This window comes from Xenopus laevis, chromosome 4S (genome assembly GCF_017654675.1).
Source record: "Xenopus laevis strain J_2021 chromosome 4S, Xenopus_laevis_v10.1, whole genome shotgun sequence".
Lineage (NCBI taxonomy): Eukaryota > Metazoa > Chordata > Amphibia > Anura > Pipidae > Xenopus > Xenopus laevis.
This window is the reverse complement of record NC_054378.1, coordinates 26,545,512-26,569,192: the sequence shown is the minus strand read 5'-3', so window position 1 is coordinate 26,569,192 and position 23,681 is coordinate 26,545,512. Positions and strand designations below refer to the sequence as shown.

At 37.6% G+C, this 23,681-nt stretch overlaps 1 protein-coding gene across 1 annotated transcript in view; it reads right to left on the bottom strand.

Annotated features, from left to right (window-relative positions):
* slc6a2.S (solute carrier family 6 member 2 S homeolog) overlaps positions 1-23,681 on the bottom strand; it is a 214,093-nt gene that overhangs the window by 144,740 nt on the left and 45,672 nt on the right. Inside the window, exons 3-4 of the mRNA XM_018260422.2 lie at positions 19,891-20,022; positions 16,222-16,459 (exon numbers count right to left, since the gene is read on the bottom strand). Of these exons, the coding sequence (XP_018115911.1) occupies positions 16,222-16,459; positions 19,891-20,022 (370 nt within the window). The remainder of the gene's footprint in view (positions 1-16,221; positions 16,460-19,890; positions 20,023-23,681) is intronic.

Sequence of the window (23,681 nt, the reverse complement as noted above, 5' to 3'; positions counted from 1 at the left end):
TATACTGTGTACATAGTACTTTCTAGACTGTTTAAAAGTATTAGCGTTGAAGTGTAATGGCTGCATGAACCTGCTAATAAAGCACTGTTATACCCTACTCATCCTTGGCAACCAAAACATAACAGTTCCCATGATTTCTTTTGCACAAAACTTCATTATACAGGATTATAGAAAAGGCCGTCTTGTATACTATGATACAAAGCTTTGTTATACACAATTATATGTTATAAACCTGTCTTGTACACTGCATTGGGCTCAACAGTAGAACAGTTCTTTGTGTTATATTTTTATACAGTTCTTTATCAAAACATTGCAATGAGCTATTGGGTTTAATTAGAGTATTACCATGAGCCATTATTGAAAAAAACTCCTATTACACTCATTAAAAGTTAGAAAAAAAACAATGGTAGTATGCATTTAGCATTTCAAGACGACACTGCATTTTCTACGAAATAATAAGAGGGGTTCAAAATCAGGATCGGTGACCCCCCCTCCCAGGGCTGCTTCAGAAAGTGAAAAAAGACACTTTACACTTCAATATCAGAAAAACGGTCACACATAGAAAATAGAAAGGCATAGGGAAAAGTTAGTGGCGGAACTACCGGGGGAGCAGGGGGTGCGAGCGGGCCAGGGCCCGCACCCCCTCAGGGCCCCCAGCTAAAAAATTAGAGTGTCATAAATGCCCTTTTTGTACGTCATGTGCATAGGACGCCTGGGACAAGATTTGCACATCCTTTCACACTACTTGCACTATAACTTTTTTCATTTATTTAAAAACTTGTCCTTGTGGGCCTTCATACATTGGCAAGACGGATTTAATGTTGTGCTTGCATATAGACACTAACAGATCAGCAATCAATACAACCTTTTGTGATAAAAAAAAAAAAAACCTGTGGCAAAGCACTTTCTAGAGTGGGGCCACAGATTGCCAATGATCATGTCCCAATGCCAAGATTTGGAGGTGAAAGGTCCAGGTTATTATTACAAGGTGAGTCCTTTTGGATTAAAAAATTGGGCACTCTATACGGTATGCCCAAATAACCTGTGATGTGTAAATAACTTTTAATTCATATTTGTTGTAGGTGTGGAGCTTACCCCTTTTATTGTGACCACCTGTGCATCAACCTTTTGGGGGGATTAACCCTCCCTTCATCAGGATACAAAAACTTGTGCTACCAACATATTTAAAGCATATGGGAAAGGATAGTTTCCATCCAATAAGGACCATAAAGAGACTCCCTAAGAGTCAATTCATAAGGGCCAGGAGAATAACATTATCAGACACACTATACAAGAAATAAGGAGTTGGTGACAAAATTTATTCAAAAAGGTTACAGTAAAACTGAATTGGTCAACTCTACAAAAGAGGAGAAATCTAAAGGGAGGATTTACTCCATGGGGCAAATTCACTAAGCGCCGAAGCGCCGAACGCTAGCGTTAATTCGCTAGCGTTTGGCATTTTCGTTACTGCGCAAATTCACTAACGAACACTGGCGTAGTTTCGCTAGTGTTACTTCGCACCCTTATGCCTGGCGAAGTTTCGCTAGCGACGTAACTATGCAAATTCACTAACGCACGCAGTGTACTGAACGCTACCTTTTACGCTAGACTTCCTTCGCCACCTCAGACCAGGCGAAGCGCAATAGAGTAGATAGGGATTGCTTCAAAAAAAGTCAAAAATTTTTCTAAGTCCCAAAAAACGCTGGCGTGTTTTCTACATTATGGGTGATAGGCTGAAAAAGATCAAAATTTTTTTTGGTTTGGGGTTCCCCTCCTTCCCCCCTACATTTCCTGACTCATGGCAACTTACCTAGACAGTGGGCACATGTGTAGGGCAAAATAAAAATTTTATTTGATGTTTTGAAGGTTTTCTAGCCATTTGTAGTGCTGATACGTATTCCTCCATTGAAATTTGAATTTGGCACCGTATGTAAATTAGCCTTCGCTAGCGTAACTTCGCTTCACTTAGCGCAGGCATCCCCAACCTTTTGAATCCATGAGCAACATTCAGAAGTAAACGGAGTTGGGGAGCAACACTAGCATGAAAAATGTTCTTGGGGTGCCAAATAAGTGCTGTGATTGGCTATTTGGTAGCCCCTATTTGGATTGTAAACCTACATTGAGGCACTGTTTGGCAGTAAACCTGGTTTTTATGCAACCAAAACTTGCCTCCAAGCCTGGAATTCAAAAATACGCACCTGCTTTGAGGCCACTGGGAGCAACATCCAAGGGGTTGGAGAGCAACATGTTGCTCACGAGCTACTGGTTGGGGATCACTGACTTAGCGAATCAACGCTAGCGCAACTTCGCAACCTTACGCTACCCCTGAGCGCAACTTCGGATTTTAGTGAATTTGCGAAGCGCTGGCGAAACTACACCTGGCGAAGTGTGGCGAAGTGTGGCGAAGTGCGGCGAAGTTACGCCTGGCGCAACTACGAATCTTAGTGAATTTGCCCCCATAAGAGAACAGGAATATGAAAGGAATGCATAAACAGGACCACAGTAAAAGTTTGGAATTCCAGGGTTATTAGGGTTTTTTTTACAGTAATTCTCAACAGTTAAAAAAAATTTGCAGCACAGCACCTGCAGTTTTGAGCCTGTTTGTCCACAACTCTAAAGATTTTGCATTATTGATATCTCCAGATGATCCATCAAGGTTGAATAGAACAATAGGTAGAGTCAACTGGGGAATACAATCCTGTCATCTTGGCTCCAATACATCTACACTCACCTCTTTTAGAACAATAGGAGTTTACCAGGGGGTTGGGCCAATAGTGGCATAAAAGGAAGACTTGGAAGACAGTCTTCAGGGAAAGAGGAAAGGACTCCTGCATATTAGACCTTCTACTGTACTACTGTTCAGTCATTATTTACTTGGAATCTTCTTTTGGACTTTGAATAGACTTGTGTAAGACCCCAGTACTGCATTTGTTGTTTTGTATAGGAGGATTTGTTCCTGCTGTTTGCCCTTCGACCTTATAAAATAAATTGGAAACTGCTACGTGATTACTCTCCTATGTGTTCTACATTCTTTGGTAATGTAATTTTCATGACACCTACTGTTTATGACAATGACCTTTAGAACCCACCCACTTTCTACACAGAATTATCAGGAAAATCAAAGCAGTGGGGGCAATATTTGCTTAAAGTCTGATAACACAGGACAACATAATATTACAATTATGTAAATGAGTTCTAGTTTCTTTACTTTTGAGAAAGTTATAGGAAGAGTTTTGTGAATTTAGTTTTTTTTCAAAGGGTGAGAACAAGTTTTCAGATTTGCATTTGGAGTGCACACATATATGGCTGGTGCTAAATAAGTCATTATATATTTTTGGGTGTTAAGACACTTCTGATTTGTAGTATGTTTAAGCAGCGCTCATTGTCATGGAGACACTGCAAATGTCATCTCCAGAACAATATGCTAATAGAGATGTGGTTAATGGTTGGAATCAGAATATGAGCATATAAATGATTAGAGCGGTAGGTTCTACATCCCAAGAACATTACTAAGTATGGAAGTAGGAACTGGCACCATAAGTGCATTACTGTATGTAGTGAGAGTTGCTGGCACTGCAACCTATTGACACCACAAATATAATATAGATTGAAAGCTGTGAATACTTTTATTACAAGCACATTATACCATAAGAGGAAATGGATTCTGGCACCCAAAGTACATTACAAGCAGAGACTGTGGGGTACCCCAAGGACATAGAGATGCAAAGTACAGTAGGTACTGGCAGGGGCGATCCGGGCCCCTCCGCCGCCTGAGGCAGCAGCAGTTGCTGCTGCCCCCCCTCCCACGGAAATTTGCTCTTAAAGTACCAGGAGCAGCATTTTTGCTGCCCCTGGTACCCAGTGGGGCGCTGCTGCCTGAGGCGACAGCCTCAACTTGCCTCATTGGCGAAGCACCACTGGGTACTGGTCCTCCAAGGACATAATATAGAAAAGTTCTGGCACTCCAACAACCATAAAAACATTTTATAGTAAGAAGCACAGGGCACTGGCACACCAAATGCATACATCAGGAGTGGGACCAATGGATAACTGTACAGTTTTGGTCTCCAGAGCTCAAACAGGTCATTATTGAATTAGAGAGGGTACAGAGAAGGGAAACTAAGCTGGTAAAAGGTATGGGCAAGTTGGGGTTGTTCATTCTGGAGAAAAGGGGTGCTGGAGGGGTGATATGATAACTATGTATAAATATATAAGGGGATCATATAATAATCTCTCTTATGATTTATTTACCAGTAGGTGTTTCCAGCTGAGGAGAGGTCACCCATTCCAATTAGAAGAAAGGAAGTTCCACTTAAATATTTGGAAGTGTTTTTTTTACAGTGAGAGCTGTGAATACAGTATGTGGAATTCTCTCCTTCAATCAGTCATACAGGCTGATACATTCGATAGCTTTAAGAAGGTGATATATGGCTTTTCAACAAAGGAGGGACTACAGGGTTATGTAAGATAGCTCAAAGAACAAGTTGATCCAGGGACTAGTCCGATTGCCATTTGGAGTCAGGAAGGAAATTTTCCCCCTCTGAGGCAAATTGGAGAGGCCTCAAATGTTTTTTTTTGCCTTCCTCTGGATCAACTAGCAGTTAGGCAGGTTAAAATAGAGTTAAAAGGTGTATATATATATATATATATATATATATATATATATATATATATATATATATATGCATAGTCATTTAGAAAAATATATATATATACTTAATGTCAAAAAAAATCATTCCTGATGCATTCAGACCAGTCCACTGGATCAACTTTGTATTAGGATCTTTAACCCTGTATATTCTCCCTTGCTAAAAAGCCATTTATCCCCTTCCTGAAGCTTATTAGCAAACAAACATGTAGGCAAGGCTGACCTTGTTATCCAGTGATCTCTTCTCCATGCTATTCTCTTCTTTGTCTGTTCTTTTAAATTTGCTCTTTACTTCTCTACATTTTCAAAACTGCTTTTCCTTTTGTTCTGTTTTCCTTTATCATTAACATATTCTTAATCCCTTGTGATTAATCCCCCTTGTGATTTTTCTATGCCCCCCCCTACACTTTGTCTCATCTGTGATAACCCCTGCTTTTACATTTTCTCCTTGTGTGCCACTAATTCTCTACCCCTACCCGATTTCCTTTCCACTCCTTTACTTCTTTAATGTGATCCCTATGTTTTACTCTAGCTGCATCCAGCTTTGTCTTTAGAAAGAAAATGCCTACTAGGTGACTGCAGTGATGAGATTTTGCACTGAAAACCTTGTGAGATTTCTGATCGGGAAGCTTATGAGCTGATCTGTGTGCCAAGCACAGTTACTAGGTGTGACTGAGCTTTACCAAGGATGGTTGTTTGTGCTGTGGCGATCAAGGCAAACAAAGCACCTGTTCATCCTTCCCCTGCTTGTCTGGTATGTGCAATTTACATTGTATCTGAACTCATCCTGGATAGGTGGTTTTGGAAGGTGTTATTGCAAGGGGTTGCAGACACGAAACATAACGAGCAATGGTAGTTTCATTACACTATTCAGGTAGGTGTTAGCCGAAACTGTAACAGTCGTTATGGTATCATTGTGATTAGATCACTTTTCACACCTGTGAGTTTCAGCTAACACCTACATCAGGCATGTCCAAAATCAGGCCCGGGGGCCAATTGCAGGCCGTTTTCAAATTTAAACTGGCCCTCAGCCTCCATTATGAAATTAATAATATTGTGGCCCGACAGTACAGTGTGATCAGGAATTGCGTAGCCATAGCAGTAATATTTGGGCACATTAGTGAAATGATCTGCAACATGGTCTATACTGCTGGCTGTGCGCTGAAGGTGTTAGCAATAGACACGTACTGTCACGTAGTGACGTACCACATACGTCTTAAATTCACTGTACTGGCACGTCAGTACGTCTATTGACACCTTCAGCCCTAAAGAAGTATGCAAGAGCGGCGCTTCACTATGTTCCAGTACGTGTCTGTTGCTAACACCTTCAGCACACAGGCAACAGTATAGACCAAGTGGCAGATCATTTCACTAATCATGTGTCCAAATATTACGGCTACACGATTTCTTGTTTAAATGAGGCGTGGAGAATAAGTCCAAACAGACTCCACTTCTCCACTTCCTATACACTGTGTACGTGTCCATCTCCAGTAGTGAATGATCCTGATCGCAAGCTAGCTACCTCGGAATAGATGTCAGGCTGAACGGTCGGCCCCCACACATTTTCACCTCACCAAATCTGGCCCTTGTTGTAAAAAGTTTGAACACCTATTCTATAATATCATTTCAAGATCCACCAATCTTATAGAATAATAAAGTGGATTATTTATTTTATATGGTTGTATGAAAAACCTAGGATACAGCAATGAGGTTGGTATATGATGAACTTATTTCTACCAGGGATGCAATAATTAATTCACTATTACCCATATACAAAGATTTACTCTACATATGAGTCTAATGTCTGAGGTGTGGTAGCACCAAAGGCTAATTGTAATAATCTACTATGTCAAATTCCTCAGTATATGGAATTTTTGATTTTTGTGGTTTTGTTATATTTTTGATGAGGCAAATACACCAGTGCCACTCATCACTAGTGATTACTTCATTTGTAGTTTTTTGCTATCTTTTCTGATAAATTGAAAAATAAATTAAAAGGGAAGAATGTATTAATAGTTACATAGTTCATAATGAAGATTATTACATTGCAACATGTGAATTTTTTTTCTTAGTTGTGTGCAAATTTGTTCTCTTTGCAAATTTTATTACATACCCCCCAGTGACTCCTAGCATCAAATATATTGATTAACAGCTTCTCTTCTATTCCTTTCCTTGTATACACTTTTCCTTTTTTAATCCTTCAGTTACAGTATTTTCCCTCCAAATATTAATTGTCTCTCCTCTCAAAAATTGAATTGATCAAATTTACAGTAAGTCCCGAAAACTCAAATTGATTGAGTTTACGGATAAAAACCCTCAAATCAACCAAAAAAACTTGAGCTTTGCCTAGCACAACTCCCATTGACTTCTACATGACCTCGCCAGTTTTTAGATGGCACAATTTTTACATTTGAATTTTCAAGTTTTTCTTATTAATAAATACCAGAAATTTGAGTTTTCAAAATTATAACTTGAATGTGTGAATTTGGGTGCAAAACAAATTAGAATCGTGGAAAAAAAAAATCCCATTTGATTTTTGATAAATCTGCCCCCATGAGTGTATTTGTCTAACTGACTTTGTCTGCCTTACGGGATACGCACAAGTAAATATTACCTCCGAATTAAGCAATAGTTATGAGCAAGTTTGCCCCATTTTGCATTCATGAAATACATTGAAGTCAATAGATATTTTTTCTTGTGTCCTTTTTAAACCTTTGTTTAATGTGCAACTTTTCTTCTCATACCAAATACATTAAGGTCAACGGGTGTTTTTCTCACTCCAAATGCATTAAAGTCAATGGGCTTTTGTTCTCTCTCCAAATGACTTGAAGGGAATGGGCAAATGTTTGCTGCAGTCTCGCAATAAACTTTGCTAATGACAAAATGCGGAATTTTGCTGCAAATCCATGCATGCTGAAAAAATTCACTCTTCACTAGGTAGCAACACAATTATTAATGCTCTTTGACAGACGTCAAAGGAAACACAGCTTATATAAATGATCCATATTTGTATGGCAGGTTTTGTTTTTCTGATAAGTCACAGAAATATAACAGGCAGAGTAGAAGTGAAAAATCTGAAGTATAAGAAGTGAAAATCTTAAGTATAAGATTAGAATTAACAGCAGACTGAGAAGACGTATACTGTATTTTTAGTAGTACTATTGATGTAGTATTGTTTAGTTTGTTCAGTGCTGTTTGAAAGACATCAGTGGAAACAACTGATGTATATGATCCATATTTGTATGTTTGGTTTTTAAGGAGGTAGATACTAAATCCTTATTTTATTCAATATGATAGCTATTAAAGTCCAAGTGGTTGCCTAATATCCCCTGTGGCCGATTCCTCACTTTATTCTGAAATGGTTTTAGATGCGGGTTATACAGAGAATGTTGTAGCATTTCTCAACCTCGATTTTAAGTCCCCTGATTTTAAGTTTTCCTGCATTTTACATTTTTTATTTGTGGTCCCACCAATTTATATTGCATTTTAATGGGTGCATTTCTCCGATTTTAAGTATTTTTTTCCCGGATTTTACATCAAAATTTTACATCAACACATTTCTATATATCTTTTGTTTTTGATCATAGGCATTTGTATTTTTTAATTAAAGCCATTAGACATATTAGTATAGAAGATGAAAATCAGCCTTACCCTCTTTTTCTTTACTTTTCTAAAAGAAGAAAGAGCCAGTGTTTATTCTTCATAAGGAGATTAAGGACTTTGTTCTTACAGAGTGGAATAAAATTTCCAAGAGGATTCTGGTAATATGTATCCTTTTTCTGATGATATGGTAGAGGTTTGAGATTGTTCGGCAAAGCCCTGGATGCTATTGCTAAATCTACATTGCTAAATCTACAGAAGCAAGAGTACGTTTCTACCACAGAGTAAGCATTTTGGTGAGAGAAAACAGTCTGATACATTCATCAGAAGGAGAGATAATGCTAGAGCTAGGGTAAGGAATCTAGGTCAGCATCCTGGAAATCTGGTCAAAGCAGAGTCTTTAGGGCCTCCAAAGTTAAAGCTCCAAGTTATCCTAAGCAGCAGTAGAAAGCAGAATTATTATGGTCAGTCTACACTGCCTTCTGTAGGAGCAAGACTTCTTGCTTTTCACGAGGTCTGGGCAAAAGAAATTTCATATGCTTGGGTAGTCTCCAATCATTGTGTGTATACTGTGGTTCCTCAAGATGAGGAAAAAGTGAAGTACTCTTGCACTATGTTCTAAACATCAACTTCTAACAAAGCAAGCCATATCTTCAGTTCCAGTTCAGGAACATGGAGCAGGTTTCTACTCAGTGTTCTTCTTACTCAGGAGATCTGCGACCAATATTAGACCTTTGGAACAAGTGTTTAAGATATCAAAATTTCAAGATGGAGACACTGGCTATGATAAGAACAGAGATCCAGCTGGGGGATTGATTATTGCCAATATATTTAAAAGATACCTACCTGCATGTTTCTATTGCTTCAGAACATCTCTTCTGGGTCTTCACTTCCAGTTTTGGTATTTACCCATTGGTTTGGCCACCTCTCCTAGAATATTTACAATGATTCTTGTAACCTTTTTGCTAGGTTGAGGATTATGGATATCAAGATCTACGATTACTTGGATGACAGTCTCTTTATGGTTTTTTACTATGAAAATGTTTTTTGTGGTAGACAAATATCTGAGCTTTGTGCATTGTCTTTGGATCCACCTTATACCACCTTTCATGAAAATAGAGTACGGTAGTTTTGTGGCCTTTGCTTGAATTTCTTCAAAAAGCTTCCATGTGAATGAGCTGGTAGTTTTACCTTCTTTGGGTGCAGCATTTGAGTTGAGTCATCTCAAGAGGATTTCTCCACATTAGGAGATCTATATTAAGAGAATGTCGGGAAACAGTCGATGGGAGAGAGTCCACTTTAAGTTCCTGGATTGTTAAGTCTATTTTCAAGGGCAGACCTCTGCCAACAGGATTTAGAACTCACTCAACTCATAGCATTTCAACCTTTTGGGCAGCAGAGGAAGAGAGGAGTATCAACCAAGGCCATTTGCAGGGCAGCAACCGGGTTTACCCATTAAACATCATCTGAGGCCCACTTTTGGCAATCAGTCATCATTTCTGTTAAATTGTAAATTAGTTTTTGTTCAGCATTATTTTGCCCCCCACCCTTATTGATTGCTTGAGCATTTACCCATCAGCCTATTTATGTTGACAAAAGAGAAAATCATTATCATACTTACCAGGATTTTCTTTTCCTCGCCACCCTCCTGGTCAACATGCCCTCCTTAAGTAAGGTAACAGGAAGGGGAGGGTCTTATAGCCTACATTTGATGTTTCATCCTTCTGTCTGGGTTGATGAGCAAAGGAAATAACCATCAGTGTTTTTCTATTCATGTTGAGCAGGAGGATGGCCAGGAAAATAAAGCATGATAACAAATTTCTCTTGTCTGTGTTATATGTGTTGGAAGTTTTAGGTTTAACCTTATCCCATTATGTCATGGTTGGAAGGATATAAACATACTTCCTGCTTTATGTGGTGAATTTTAATGTTACTATTGTCAGAATAGGACCAGATTACTGCCTTTAGATTCAGCAGTGCCGACTCACTTGTTGTCTAAGGGTATGACAAAAATCTCCAGGCTCGTAGTATTTGTAGAAAAATAAGAATATTTAATGCTTTGTTCACTGAACAAGGTACAGCATAGATTACAATAGAATGAAATTGAGCAAACACAGGCACAGGGAACTAGCATGAGATGTTAACTGCTGTCCCTTCAATCCTACTGTCTCCCTCAATCAGACTGTGTCCAGACCAGACATCTGGGCTTTCTTATACACCTTTGGTCTGGAAAAATCACTCCTCCAGAAAAGTCAGCTTTTGCCCCAACCGTTGTTTACGCATGCACCCCCTGGCAATGCAAGTTAGCTATTTACCATACAACTGCATAACTTGTTTGTACAGTTGTGTCGTGTACTCCTTGTGTTATATAACAAACAACATTCCCTCTATTATAAATATATATCATATAAAATCATATAAAATATAATGCAGATATACTATAAAGGTATGACCCCCACACACTCCCTACAACTATTGCCTGAGGATACCTGAAATGGTGAAATGTGCAGAAAAAATAGATTTTTTGTGCAGTAACTGAAAATAAGACCGCGCCGCGTTACTTCAGTCCCCTCTTTGTTATTGGGTGCTTCCATGTAGGAGTGATGGTTACAAATAAAGTTGAGTGAATGTAAACCGCAAATCTGTTAAAAACGTATCCTTTGTTATCATTATCATTATTATTTTTGTGCAGTAATCATCATGTTCTAAGTACTGTGTGCTGCAGGTAACATTTACTGTGTTAGTGCTGCTCCTTGATATCTGCAAGGTTACTGGTTTGCATTGCACTGTGGAACACATGGATAATTCACAAGTCGAATTTAAGAGTTTTCACCAAAAAAAAAAAGTGAAAATCCACTTTTAGAATTTTCACTTCAACCTTTAATAAATCTGCCCCTAAAAGTATGGTGATCTTAATTATGGAAATATTCCTTTTCTGGAAAACTCCAGGTACTGAGCATTCTGGATAATATGTCCCATGCCTTTACTGAGAAAATAGTAGGCACAAAAAACCCCTATTAAAGTACCCCTATAAACACTGCACCCCCATCTGTGTTGGACAGAAAAAGGAATTGACACTAAAAAGTAAAACTTATTTAATCTATTAAAAAATACTTGGATATATTGCTATTTCAAGAAGTCATCAATGCCACTCATTAAAGCATTAACAGGCCTTGGATTTGTGACAAGGCCACAAAGGCTAGGGTCTAAGGCGCGGACAGCAGAATTTCGTATTTTAATTGGTTACCAGCACTGGAGACAGTGGGAGATTTGCAAGCTCTCCCTTACGCCAATCCATGGTGCTAGTACTCTGGACCCAACACGTTACGACGTGCACATGTGTGCATGAACAGGAAGGGGAAGCAGCGGGTAATGGGTACGCGACAAGCTGTGCCGGCACCAGATTTGTAAATCCTGGCCTGGGCATTAATAGAATCTGCCATGACAACATCATTCAGCAGGGTATTCCATAATCTTACTGTCCTCATTGTGAAGAACCACCTTTGCTGCTTCAAATTAAAAATCAGTTCTTACAGTCTAAAATGGTGGCCTCTTGTTTTTTTTATCTTTTCTATGGGAACAAAACACCCTACTACGTATCTATAATGTCCTCTAATAAACTTGTAAAAAGTAATCATGTCCCCTCACAAGCAACTTTTCCTCAGAGGAAAAGACACACATGGAGAATCAGTTGCCTGGCGACAAATCACCTCTTCTCCGGTTGATTAATCTCCCCGAACTGCCTTACCGCCAGCTAGAATCGAAATCGCCAGCGGGATTGCAGTTCAGGAGGTTAGTCGCCCGAAGAAGAGGTGATTTGTCGCTGGGCGACTAAGTCTCCCTGAATCTCCATGTATGTCTCTGCCCTAAGGCTTTACTCATAGTTTAATTGTGTCATTCCTTTTACCAGTGTAGGGACCCACAGGGTTAATGTGCCCCTTTGGCTTTAATTCCCTATACTTGATCTCCCTAGTTGCTGGGCAGAGGCTCCTGTAGCTCAATATAATTTGCATAAGATATGCTATTGGCCAGGAGGCGCTGTGACCACGTCCTCTCACACTCTGGTATAGTGAGTGAGAAGGGGTGGATCTTCCTCTTTGGCTGCTGGATGCTGATCCAGCTGGGTGTGCCCAGGGCAGCCTGGGTACAGCAAGGCCCAGAAAATCCATGTGCTCTAGAGGGAGCCGTACCTTTAGAGATATGTCGGGGAGCGGGGACCCCGTGAATGAGGCAATAGATAGTGGCAGGTGTAGCTCCTGTAACAGTACACTCTAGGAGTGTAAGTCAGTTAGGGTTGAGCTAAAAAGAGCAGTATTGGGCTCCAACATAGGTGTGGCAGTTTGGAGGTATCTCTCCCAGGCCATATTGCCTGTAGTGTAGGGATCCCAGTGGTGAGGGAATCAGGATAGAGAATTTCCTTGAGGTGATCCAGGCTGCTATGGGGATATGTTGCAGAGGTGAAATGAGATTCCTGCCAAGGGAGTGTCATCCTGTGTTACGCTCTGCATGTGATGTGCCTGCGCCACTAGTCTCTGAAACACTGTAATGTGAGTAAGCCCTGTGGATATTAAATAAACTCTTTTTGTTCTGTTTTGCTGCAAGAACATCCTGGCTCCCATTCTTTTTCTGTTTTATTGCACATTACACTACACCACACCTTTTATCTTCCATGTAGCAAATGGCCCTAGCCTGAAGTGTCAGAGTCATGTGTAACCCATGCTCTAGTGCACTAGATGGTAATTATCCCTGTTGGCCCGTATAGCCCAAAATAGCGTTACACCAATTTAGTTGTATGTCTCTGCACTCTCACCAACTCATTAATACGCTTCTTAAGGACCAGGGCACAAAATTGCACTGCATACTCAATTTCCTCACCAGAGAACGATAAATAGGCAAAATCATGTTTTCATCCCTTGAGCAATGCCCTTTTTGTGCAAGATAGGACTTTATTTAGCCACTGGATGACTGTCTAGTCTTGTTACACACTTTGTATGCTAAAAATCACCAAATCCATGTCAATTAAAGGAACACTAACACCAAAAAATTAAAGTGTTTTAATGGAATGACAATATAATATACTGCTGCCCTGCTCTGGTAAAACTGGTGTATTTGCAATAGAAAGACTACTATAGTTTATATAAACACATTGTTGTGCAGCCATGTGGGCAGCCATTCAAGCATAGGATACACAATAGCTCAAAGATAAGTTCTGAAGAATTCCATTTCCTTTAAACAGGCCCACAACATAAACATTTAGAGGCAGATTTATCAAGGGTCGAAGTGAAAATTTGAATTAAAAAAATTCTAATTTCAAGCTAATTTGTGTGTACTTCAACTAGGGAATAGTCCAAATATGATTAGAATTTGTAAAAAATGTGAGAATTCAAATATCGAGATATGTACTGTCTCTTTAAAAATTCGAATTCGACTATTTGCCATCTAAAATCTGCCAAATGGGGGACCTCCCAGAACCTATTTTGAGTCAATTGGTGGACTTTAAAAAACTTTCAAGGAAAGATTTTTTTAGGAAAATCTTCGAATCGAATTCAATCTAATGCGCTGTTACTTTGAATCATACGATTCAAATTCGAATCCGAATGTGAATAAATTCGGTAAGCGCTAATTTGTGTCTAATTTCCCCGCTTTGCCTGCGGCAAATAAATTCACAATACTGAGGTGAAAATTCTGCTGGCAAAAAATCCAGCAGAAAAAACATTTTGTCGCGAGTCAAAATAGTCGATTGCATGAAAATTGTCGTGCATCAAAATTATTCAGACGCCCACTGACATTATGCGGTTTGCAATTTTTTTGTTGTTTTGCAAATTATTTACTGTTTCGCAAATTTCGCTGGAAATTCGCAAATTTTTCAGCGAATCGAAATGAGACAAATTCGCCCATCTCTAAAAGCCTCCAAACAAGTTGTTCGGCACAGAAATAGAGATTTCTGGAGTAATATATTACTAAGCTTTGCCTAGTTCTGGGGGATGTTTCACGAAGGCAGTGAGTACCTTCTCTGGGGTGAGTACCTTCTCTGGGGTGTTTTTTTGTGCAGTAACCGAAAATAAGACTGCTCTGACCGCGCCGCGTTACTTCAGTCCCCTCTTTGTTATTGGGTGCTTCCATGTAGGACTGATGGTTACAAATAAAGTTGAGTGAATGTAAACCGCAAATCTGTTAAAAACTTATCCTTTGTTATCATTATCATTATTATTTTTGTGCAGTAATCATCATGTTCTAAGTACTGTGTGCTGCAGGTAACATTTACTGTGTTAGTGCTGCTCCTTGATATCTGCAAGGTTACTGGTTTGTATTGCACTGTGGAACACATGGATAATTCACAAGTCAAATTTAAGAGTTTTGACCAAAAAAAATGTGAAAATCCACTTTTAGAATTTTCACTTCAACCTTTAATAAATCTGCCCCTTCAAGTATGGTGATCTTAATTATGGAAATATTCCTTTTCTAGAAAACTCCAGGTACTGAGCATTCTGTGTGAAGATCAACTGATGTGATAAAGTAATTAAACAGTTACCAACATGATCTCTACTGGGAATTGCAGGGAGTTGCTACTGGCCTAAGATCAATTACAGTACAAAGTACAAGTAAGCAAACCGTTATTTTAAAACCTCATCTCATAACCCAGCTCCACTTAATATAGGGGCGCCACAGGGTTCTGTGCTTGGGACTTTTTATTCTTCCTATAGATTATTATTAATAATTATTATTAGTAATAATATATAATTAATAATTATTAGGAGTGGAGACAAACATCACCAGTGATGTTGCCCATAGCAACCAATCAGCAATTAGATTTGAACAGTCACCTACAGTTAGAAAAAAAAGCAAAGTTTTAAATGGTTGCTATGGGCAACCTGTGATGTTTGTCTCCAGTGTTAATAAATATGCTCCTCTGTCTTTGGAAGGAGTTATTCACTCATTTGGTTTTAAATATCATCAGTATTCTGCTGATATCCAAACATATATATATATATATATATATATATATATATATATATATATATATATATATACTGTATATGAACCACTTCACTTAAAGTGAGACTCAAATCTCCAACTGCCTCCAGTTCCTAGCAAACTCTACCTGCATCAATGCCACCTACTGGCCTCCTTAACTCACAACATTCCCCAATACTGTCTTAAACTATGCTGCTAGAATTATCATACTCTCATCTAAGAGAGAGCATTCTCCCCCATACCTGAAATCCTTATCTTGGCTTCCCATTAAACAAAGAATAACTTATAAACTCCTCATAATTTCAAAGCCCTTCAGTAATCACCTAACTATCTATTCTCTTGTGACTCCATATATTCCTGGCCAACTTTTTGTTCCTCTCAAAGCAACTGTTTTGTGGTTGCATCACCCACTGGCACTGCTGTTTTTTCCCTTAAACTGTTGTCTTATATTGCTCCTTACATTTACAACACCATCCCTGAATTCTTTTGGGAAGAATTTTCTCTCAGTGTCCTAAAAATGAACTCAAACTGACCCACTTCTGGCACTTATAATGCAGTGGCATCCACTGTAAACTGCAGTACGTAAATCCTTCTGTTTGTGTCTGTTTTACCCACCCACTGATCCCCTACCTTTTCAACACTTAGCACTTGATCTTTAAACTAATGTAATTTCAAGTAGAAAACAACTTTAAGACTGAAAAAACCTCTCTGGCCCAAACAAAATTACATTAATTTATTTCTTCATGGTGGCATCAAAATGATTCTGCTTAAATGTTAGTAATTAGCCCATCTTACAGTTCAGTTACTATACACATAATAGGTCACAGTTCATTATTTTAATCTCTAAAGCAAACAAACTAAATGTATAGTGTTGATAAATATTGCCATCTGAAGTTTAGGTACAAACCTTTTCAGCAGACATTGTTGAGGCACTTCTGTCTAAACAAAACTACCAAAGACTTGCTTAATGACTTAATGAAAAAAATTTAAAAACTTACTCGTAAAACTCAGCGGCTGGTGTTGTCTTGAATTTAGAGTATTTAGTATTGTAGCTGATCATGGACATATTGAGTAGCATTGGGTCCGTGCAGTTGGGACTGTTCCATTCATTCCCACACTTGATCCAGGGCAACTCAGATGTAAAAGAAGATACGAGATAATACAAAGACCAAGCGATGATGACATTGTAATAGAATCCGACATAGAGAGCTATTAATATCACAGTATAGCCCACACCTGTATAACAAAACACAGATAGAACATACATTTGTAATATTTCATTCCATAATCATCCAGTGATAGTCTAACTATCCACTTCAGGTAATTAATGTATCAGTTTGGGTCTCTGATACGGTTATAAAGTGTGAAAATACAGACTGTGCTGCAGATATCTTTTAAAACATTGCCATAAATTGTTTGCTTCATGATATCACCATTAACCTACAGTAATTTGTTTCCTTTTTAAAAATTGTATGCAATTATTTTATATCTGTTAATGTGGCATTTTATATAACATCTAAGAGGAAGAGTATAAAAATAACTGCAAAATGGGTACAATAAATCTGAAATGAAAAATGCTTTCTGGATCTATTTTTAATTTTTAAAAAAATCCTAGTTTTTTTTTGTTAGAAGGTAGGTTACCATAAATATACAGCACTTTCTAAAGACAACCCTTCACGTTGATTACAAAGAAAACATTTTTTTGTTATTGTATATTTTCTTTAAAGATCCATAAATGTGTCTGTAATGTCAAAAAATGTACTTGGAGAACCCCTAAGTAAGATAATAGGGTTTCTTGATGCAAAATATAGGACTAAGCATATCTTTATTCATTATTCTATTTAAAATAATCTTAATTTTAGTTTGAATCTTGGTTTACATCAGTACAATAGCTTTTTGTTCATGGATCCGCACACACAAATTTTTCTGCCGTGGGTCATGCACCCTTTCCTTTTATTTATTTACACCACCAACAATATCATATCAACGTTTCGGGCGGTACAACCTCCCTTCATCAGGTGATCCTCATCTGATGAAGGGAAGTTGTACCACCTGAAACGTTGATATAATATTCTTGGTGGTGTAAATAAATAAATAAAAGGAAGGGGTGCATGACCTACTGCAGAAAAATTTGTGTGTGCGGATCCATATTAAATATATCCCTTGATATTCGACCATAAGTAAATTTGCCCCTAGATGTACTTTTACAAAGTAAAGAATTAACAGTAACTCAAGACACCTTACTAATTATACTTGGAAGCCCGTTTATTTATATTTTTTACAAATTTCGTTTTTTTCTACGAATCTCAAAAAATATATACAGTTTTCCTACATTTCTTAAAAGCTCTAAAAATTTGAGATTTATTTAGTGTAAAACCCACAAAAACCTCTATTGCAAAACTTTTTTCTCTACAAATTGTTTTCAAGGTATTCGGATTTTTTACTGCACAGTTTAGAGCATATTTTCTTTGCACTTTTTATATTTGGATCTTTTAATAAATACAATGACAATCATGGGTTCAGAGTTTGTGGGGCTCATTTATAAACTTTGCACAGGGCACATTGGTTCATACAGTGAACATATTTGCCCTGCGCATGGTTACATTTATAAAGCTGAACAAGAGTGTGGAAACACAATTGCAATTTTTTTTTCAGTCTGGGAATGTCTATAAGAGCTTTTTAAAAATGGCAAAAATAGCAAATTGGGAATATTATGTGCGCACTCTGCATTCACTCTCTGCCACAACTTTGGTGGCGGAGAAAACAAAAGTTTTGCAAATTGCGAATTTAAGTTACTGTCAGCGCTAATTTCACGCACAACAACCTCGCACAGTGGGTGCACTCATGCAAACACCCGTCTCATTTGCAAAAATTTATTCACAATACGAATTTGCAAAAACCGGATATACGGGCACAGCAGTGCAATATTTTAGCTTTCAGGAAAAAACATGGGCAATACAACCATTTGCAAATAAATATGTGCTGCGCAAACTTTATAAATGACCCCCAGTGAGTTTAGTTGTTGTCTCAAAAACCTCTAAAAAAATCTCCTCATCTTCAATCACCATATACCTCAATAAAACATGAATTATGGAAAATGTCTGGATATTTTATCAAAGGCTGATGTAAATACAACTGACAAAATCTACTTTTTTATCTTGTATTATAACCATTTTACTTTCAGTGGAAAGTTTTACTACCAAACACAGGGCAAGGCCATGTAACTGCTTGTGCCCTGACATATGCCAGTTTATTTTTAGGTCTTTGGGAAGACACTATTGTGCTTATTGACTGATTTCATGTATCATACAAAAATTGTAACGTGGATAATATATCAATGATATCCTGATGATCTGGCAAGGTACAAAACTTCAAGGTACAACTTTGCAGATTCCTGCTGCCTGTCTAGACCCTTGGCCCATCTTTGACTACGATTTGCCTGACGTCTTGTTGCCATAGCACTTTTGCCACTCCTCCACATGGCTGGTCCTTAATCACCCTCACATGCTGTTCCATTGTGGGTGATGCAGGAGAGGATTTTTCCCACTTTGGTTCCAGTGAACCGTGAGTAACCTGACAGTTTGAAATATGCCCCAGAAATGACATATATTTTGTCTATCCCATTTGCTTTAGATGGATGAAAATCCCCTGGTTCCTGAGAGCAACTGTGCAAATTTTTGGATCATCTTAGTATTAAGAATTAATTTCAGTAACCCTGTATTTTCACTAAATTCCTGAAACTATCTAACACTATCTGTGGGAAATAATTCCACAGTTCACATTTTTACATCTAAATGGATGCCCTTGAATCTGCTAGAATCTACTGTTGAATAAAGAATCAGATGTTTATTGTATGATCCACTTGTATATTTATAGATTAGTGCCATTGGCATGCACATATACTTTCCTCTAAATGCTCTACTCAAGGTCATTAATGAACAAGCTGAATACAGAACATGGTGGCACCCTGTGGAGAACCATATTTCAAGCAGAAAACTACCTTTGATCACCCCCTGTGCAAGATCCTTTCACAATTTTCTATCCATGTACATACAGCATCACTAAGACCAACAGTTTTTAATTTAAAAAGCAATGGGCAGCAATCTGCCCCCCTCCTTTGAGTGCTTAGTGCAGTTTTAGCCAGACCATGGCTAATTTTCTCAGATATCTTTATCTGGTATGGTGGCTGTGGATTGGAGGAAAGTGAATGTATTTCCAATATTAATAAGGGATTACATTCTAGCAATTATAAATCAGTAAATTAGACATCTATGATGGGTTGAATTTTATTTGAAGGTTTGTTAAGAGATCACATTCAAGTTTCACACTCCGTTAAATACATTGTAGAAAAGTTAGGCTATGTCAGTTTCTTTAGCAGTTATTAATGTATAGAACAGTTGTACATTTTAAATAATATTTTATGTGCATTTGTTATATGGAATAAAATAGATTGCCTGAAAGCAAATAACTATATTTGTTGGAAACATTGCCTTTTAGATAGAATGCTGATATGTATTGTATAATATGTACAAATTATTTTATAACCATAACTACCATAGTAGCCATTAAATGTATAGTGAGGATTTCTAAACATAAAAATCCTCTTAATCTAATTAGGATTCTCTTCTGCATTCTGGAAGAAAACAGAACAAATAAATACCACTTACCTTTGAAAAGGGGGCATATCTTCCATACTGTTGCTGCGCCTTCTCTATTGTATTGTCCAAGAGCTAATTCCATGTAGAAAAGAGGCATTCCAGCAATTATAAGGAACAGTGTGTATGGGATTAGAAATGCACCTGGAAAAACAATTCCTAATGAGTCCAGTTGAAAATGCATTTATTTTAGCAGTAATAATAAAGCTATGTGACAGAAAAAGAAACAAATATATTTTGATTTGGAAGTTTGTTTGTATGACTGTATATAATTATTAACTGTAAATTGTAAATTTGTATTTACAGTAAACATATTTAAAATGACAAATTCAAAAGGGGTTTTAGATGGCTTCAATTTTTAATTTTTTTTTTTTTGCATTAATCTGGATTAGATAGCAGTTAAACAGATTTCATTTAGACATAATAGATGAACTTGATGACCTTGTGTTACTTTTAAACTTTAATTACTATGTTACTATGTCAGTCTGCATCTCTGTTAAAACCAGTAGCTTTCACAATCCAAACAGTAATAGTTTTCAATATGAAAGACCAATACATCAAGGTAGAATTACTTTGCCTTTGGAAGAGTTTGTTCCTCAGTAATTGCATGTGCCTTAAGCAAGTCTAAAATCCGGCAACAGTTAAGAAATCCTTTGACGAAACTGTGGGGGCCTGTGCTCCAGAGAGCTTACTACAAGGAAAACCCAAGAAAAATAGAAGTAGCTAAATCCCATTTTATCCCTTTACAGCTGTCTAATTAAGAGAATTGCAAGAAATACAACATTTTCATTGAAGTCAAATGTTTTGTATAAGTAGACAGAAAACATATTTTAAGCCTTTTTCCTGCTATAACTGTGCACATTGCACAATTGCAAGATTTATCATAATGTGAGATTAGAGATTCCACAGAAAAAAAACACCATCTTTATGTTTTTTAAACTGCTAATTCGGAGAGACGCCGTGTAGGACAGGTAAGCAGGCAAGGGGGGAGGGGTGTGGTAGAAATTACCCTGAGTAAAAAGTCATTTTTGCACATGTATAAATAGTGCCCATTTTTTCCCTATGCCATGCAGTTATGTACATGCACACAAATTTTGAGGCCAGTGAACACAACCAAACTTTCCTCCTTCACATTACACATAAGCTGGAAAACTAGAATAGATTTTAAAAGGCTTGTAAGAACTGTTTTGGAAGGTTTTTAGAAATTGACTTTTACTGTGTTCAATAGATATAGCAACCTTGGCTAAAAATTCACTTCTTCCAAACTAAAACAAGTTAAATACTTTTAGGTCTATAGTTCCATTTGTGAAATGTGTATTATAAAGTAAAAGATAGGTCTATGGTTCCATTTGAGAGATGTGTAGTATTATAAAGTAAAAGATAGTTTCTGATTATTTGAATCCCATCCCCATTATAACATATTCAGTCATCCTTTCATCTGTAGTAAAAGTGACTTTTGTGTTAAATAATTGAAACAAAACCAAAGTTTCTAAGGTTTTGAAATGGTTTTAGTTAAAAGTCTAAAATGGGGGTGGCAGCTCTAAAGTGGGGGGTTGAATTTTTTGAGATAAATATATTTGGTGAGTTTTTTATCCTTGTGTTATTGCCTGCTCTTTTTTTCCCTGATGAAATAACATGCTTTCCTATATGTCTGTAAAATATATTGTTTAGCATGAGGTTTGATATTTTTGTGGATAAATTTTAGGTCCACGTTTAAAAGAACTATTAGAGGCCCATTTACTAAATTTATCAAATTTAGTTTTCTTTTTTTCATGAATCTCGGCAAATGTGGGGTTTTCCAAAATTTCTAAAAAGCCAAGAAAACCTCTTAGGCAAAACTTCACCAAATAAAAGTTGTCAAGGTGCTATATAAGTCAATGGGAGCTGCACTGATATGATTGGACCTCTTTAAAGGTCAATATATAAATAAAAACTGGGTAAATAGATAGGCTGTGCAAAATAAAAAAAATGTACTATATAAAGGCTGGAGTGACTGGATAGGTAACAGAACAGAACACTACTTCCTGCTTTGCAGCTCTCTTGGTTTATACTGATACTGTTATCAGGCAGTAACCAATCAGTGGCTTGAGGGGGGGCACATGGGTCATAACTGTTTGCTTTTGAATCTGAGCTGCATGCTAAGGATCAATTGCAAACTCACTGAACAGTTGTGTCCCATGTGGCCCCCCTTCAAGTCGCTGACTAACGCAGAGTTAGAGAGCTGAAAAGCAGGAAGTTGGGTTTTGGCTATTATGTTACACATCCAGTCACTCCAGCCTTTTTAGATTACATTTTTGACCAACTAACTATATTAGAAACATTTTTTATTTTACACATACAATCTATTTAACTAGTTTTTATTTTTACATTGAACTTTTAAATCCATTCAGACTTTTAGAGGCTTTCAGATTTCTTTTCCCTAGAAATTTTCGAAAAAGTAAAATATTTGAATTTAAAGTGGGAATCTTGGTGTTAGAGATTGTGAGTTTAGTTGTGATTTCAAAAACTTCTAAAACCACTAACATGTAATAAGTAAATTATTTAGCAACATTCTCATGTTAGCCCCCCTGGCTGGACTTTTCAGCTGCAGGAGTGGAGTGACTTCAAATAAGGGTGAACAAATGTGTGAAACGACCACTATTAAGATGCACTTTTTCTGCATGTGAGTACCATTAGCTGGGAATTTGTCGTGATGCTAAACAGTCAAATCTATTTAAATTCTGCACATACTATAAGAACTAGTAAATGAACAGGCATACATGTCCACCATAACTGTTTTAATTTAGGATGGGGACTATATTTGAGAAAATAGTTTCTTGATTTTACATGTATTAATAAATACATTTTTCACATTACATATGAATTATTGCAGAGTGTGCGACTGCACAAGATATCACATTGCCTGGATAGCCTAAGGAGGGCATTTTTTGCTATATACTTGAGTGCAGTAAAGTTGGCTCTTTTTCTTTCTTTGTTGGTGTTCATATTTAATACTTACAAATATAAATCTAACGGAGCACCGTCAGGTAATTCTCCTGTCTCAAGATTGTAGCATTATTGGAGGTGCAGACACCCTTATGTATTAAATATAATAAAAACTATGAATTAAAAAAAGAGCTGAATGATCTGAGCAGTGTGTGCTCAGGTCAGAATAAATCAAAACTCTTTGTGTGCACCACAATTTGTTGTGCGCGCTAGCCTCAAAATGTGTGTGTGCGCGCGCATAAACACAAACCTTAGCGGGAACATTGTTATGGACTAGCAGTAGATATCAACTAGCATTACAACAATAAATGATGTGGGTAAGGAGCATCAGGACTCGTGAGGTTTCAAACCCCGATCCGTGTAGTGGCTCATATGAGCTTTTCCCTGTTGAGCCACTGGAGGCCTTTGGAGGCCTTTCTTCACTAAAGTTCTCACAACTGTAGGTTTCCTCTATAATCATCACTGTTTAAAGATACTTATCGATCCGTGCTGCTTCGCCCACAACGATCCTCTGTCCTGCACAGGATCCGAGGCGCGCGTCCGGTTCGATGTCCTCGATAGATGCAGGTTTCATGACATATGGAGGTAAGGGGTCGCAGGTGTTTGTCACCTGCATCAATTCAGTGCTGATACAGATGCAGGCGTGCATCTGATTAGTCGCCTGCGCCAATTCTGCGCATGCTCCTTGCCTATTTAAAGATGCCAGCGACTTTTGACAAGTTGCTACTTGATCTTTTGCTCCTGCAGATTCTAAGCTACTCCTGTTCATCCTGATTCTCTGGCTTTTGACTTCGGCTTGTTATTGGACTCCTGACCCT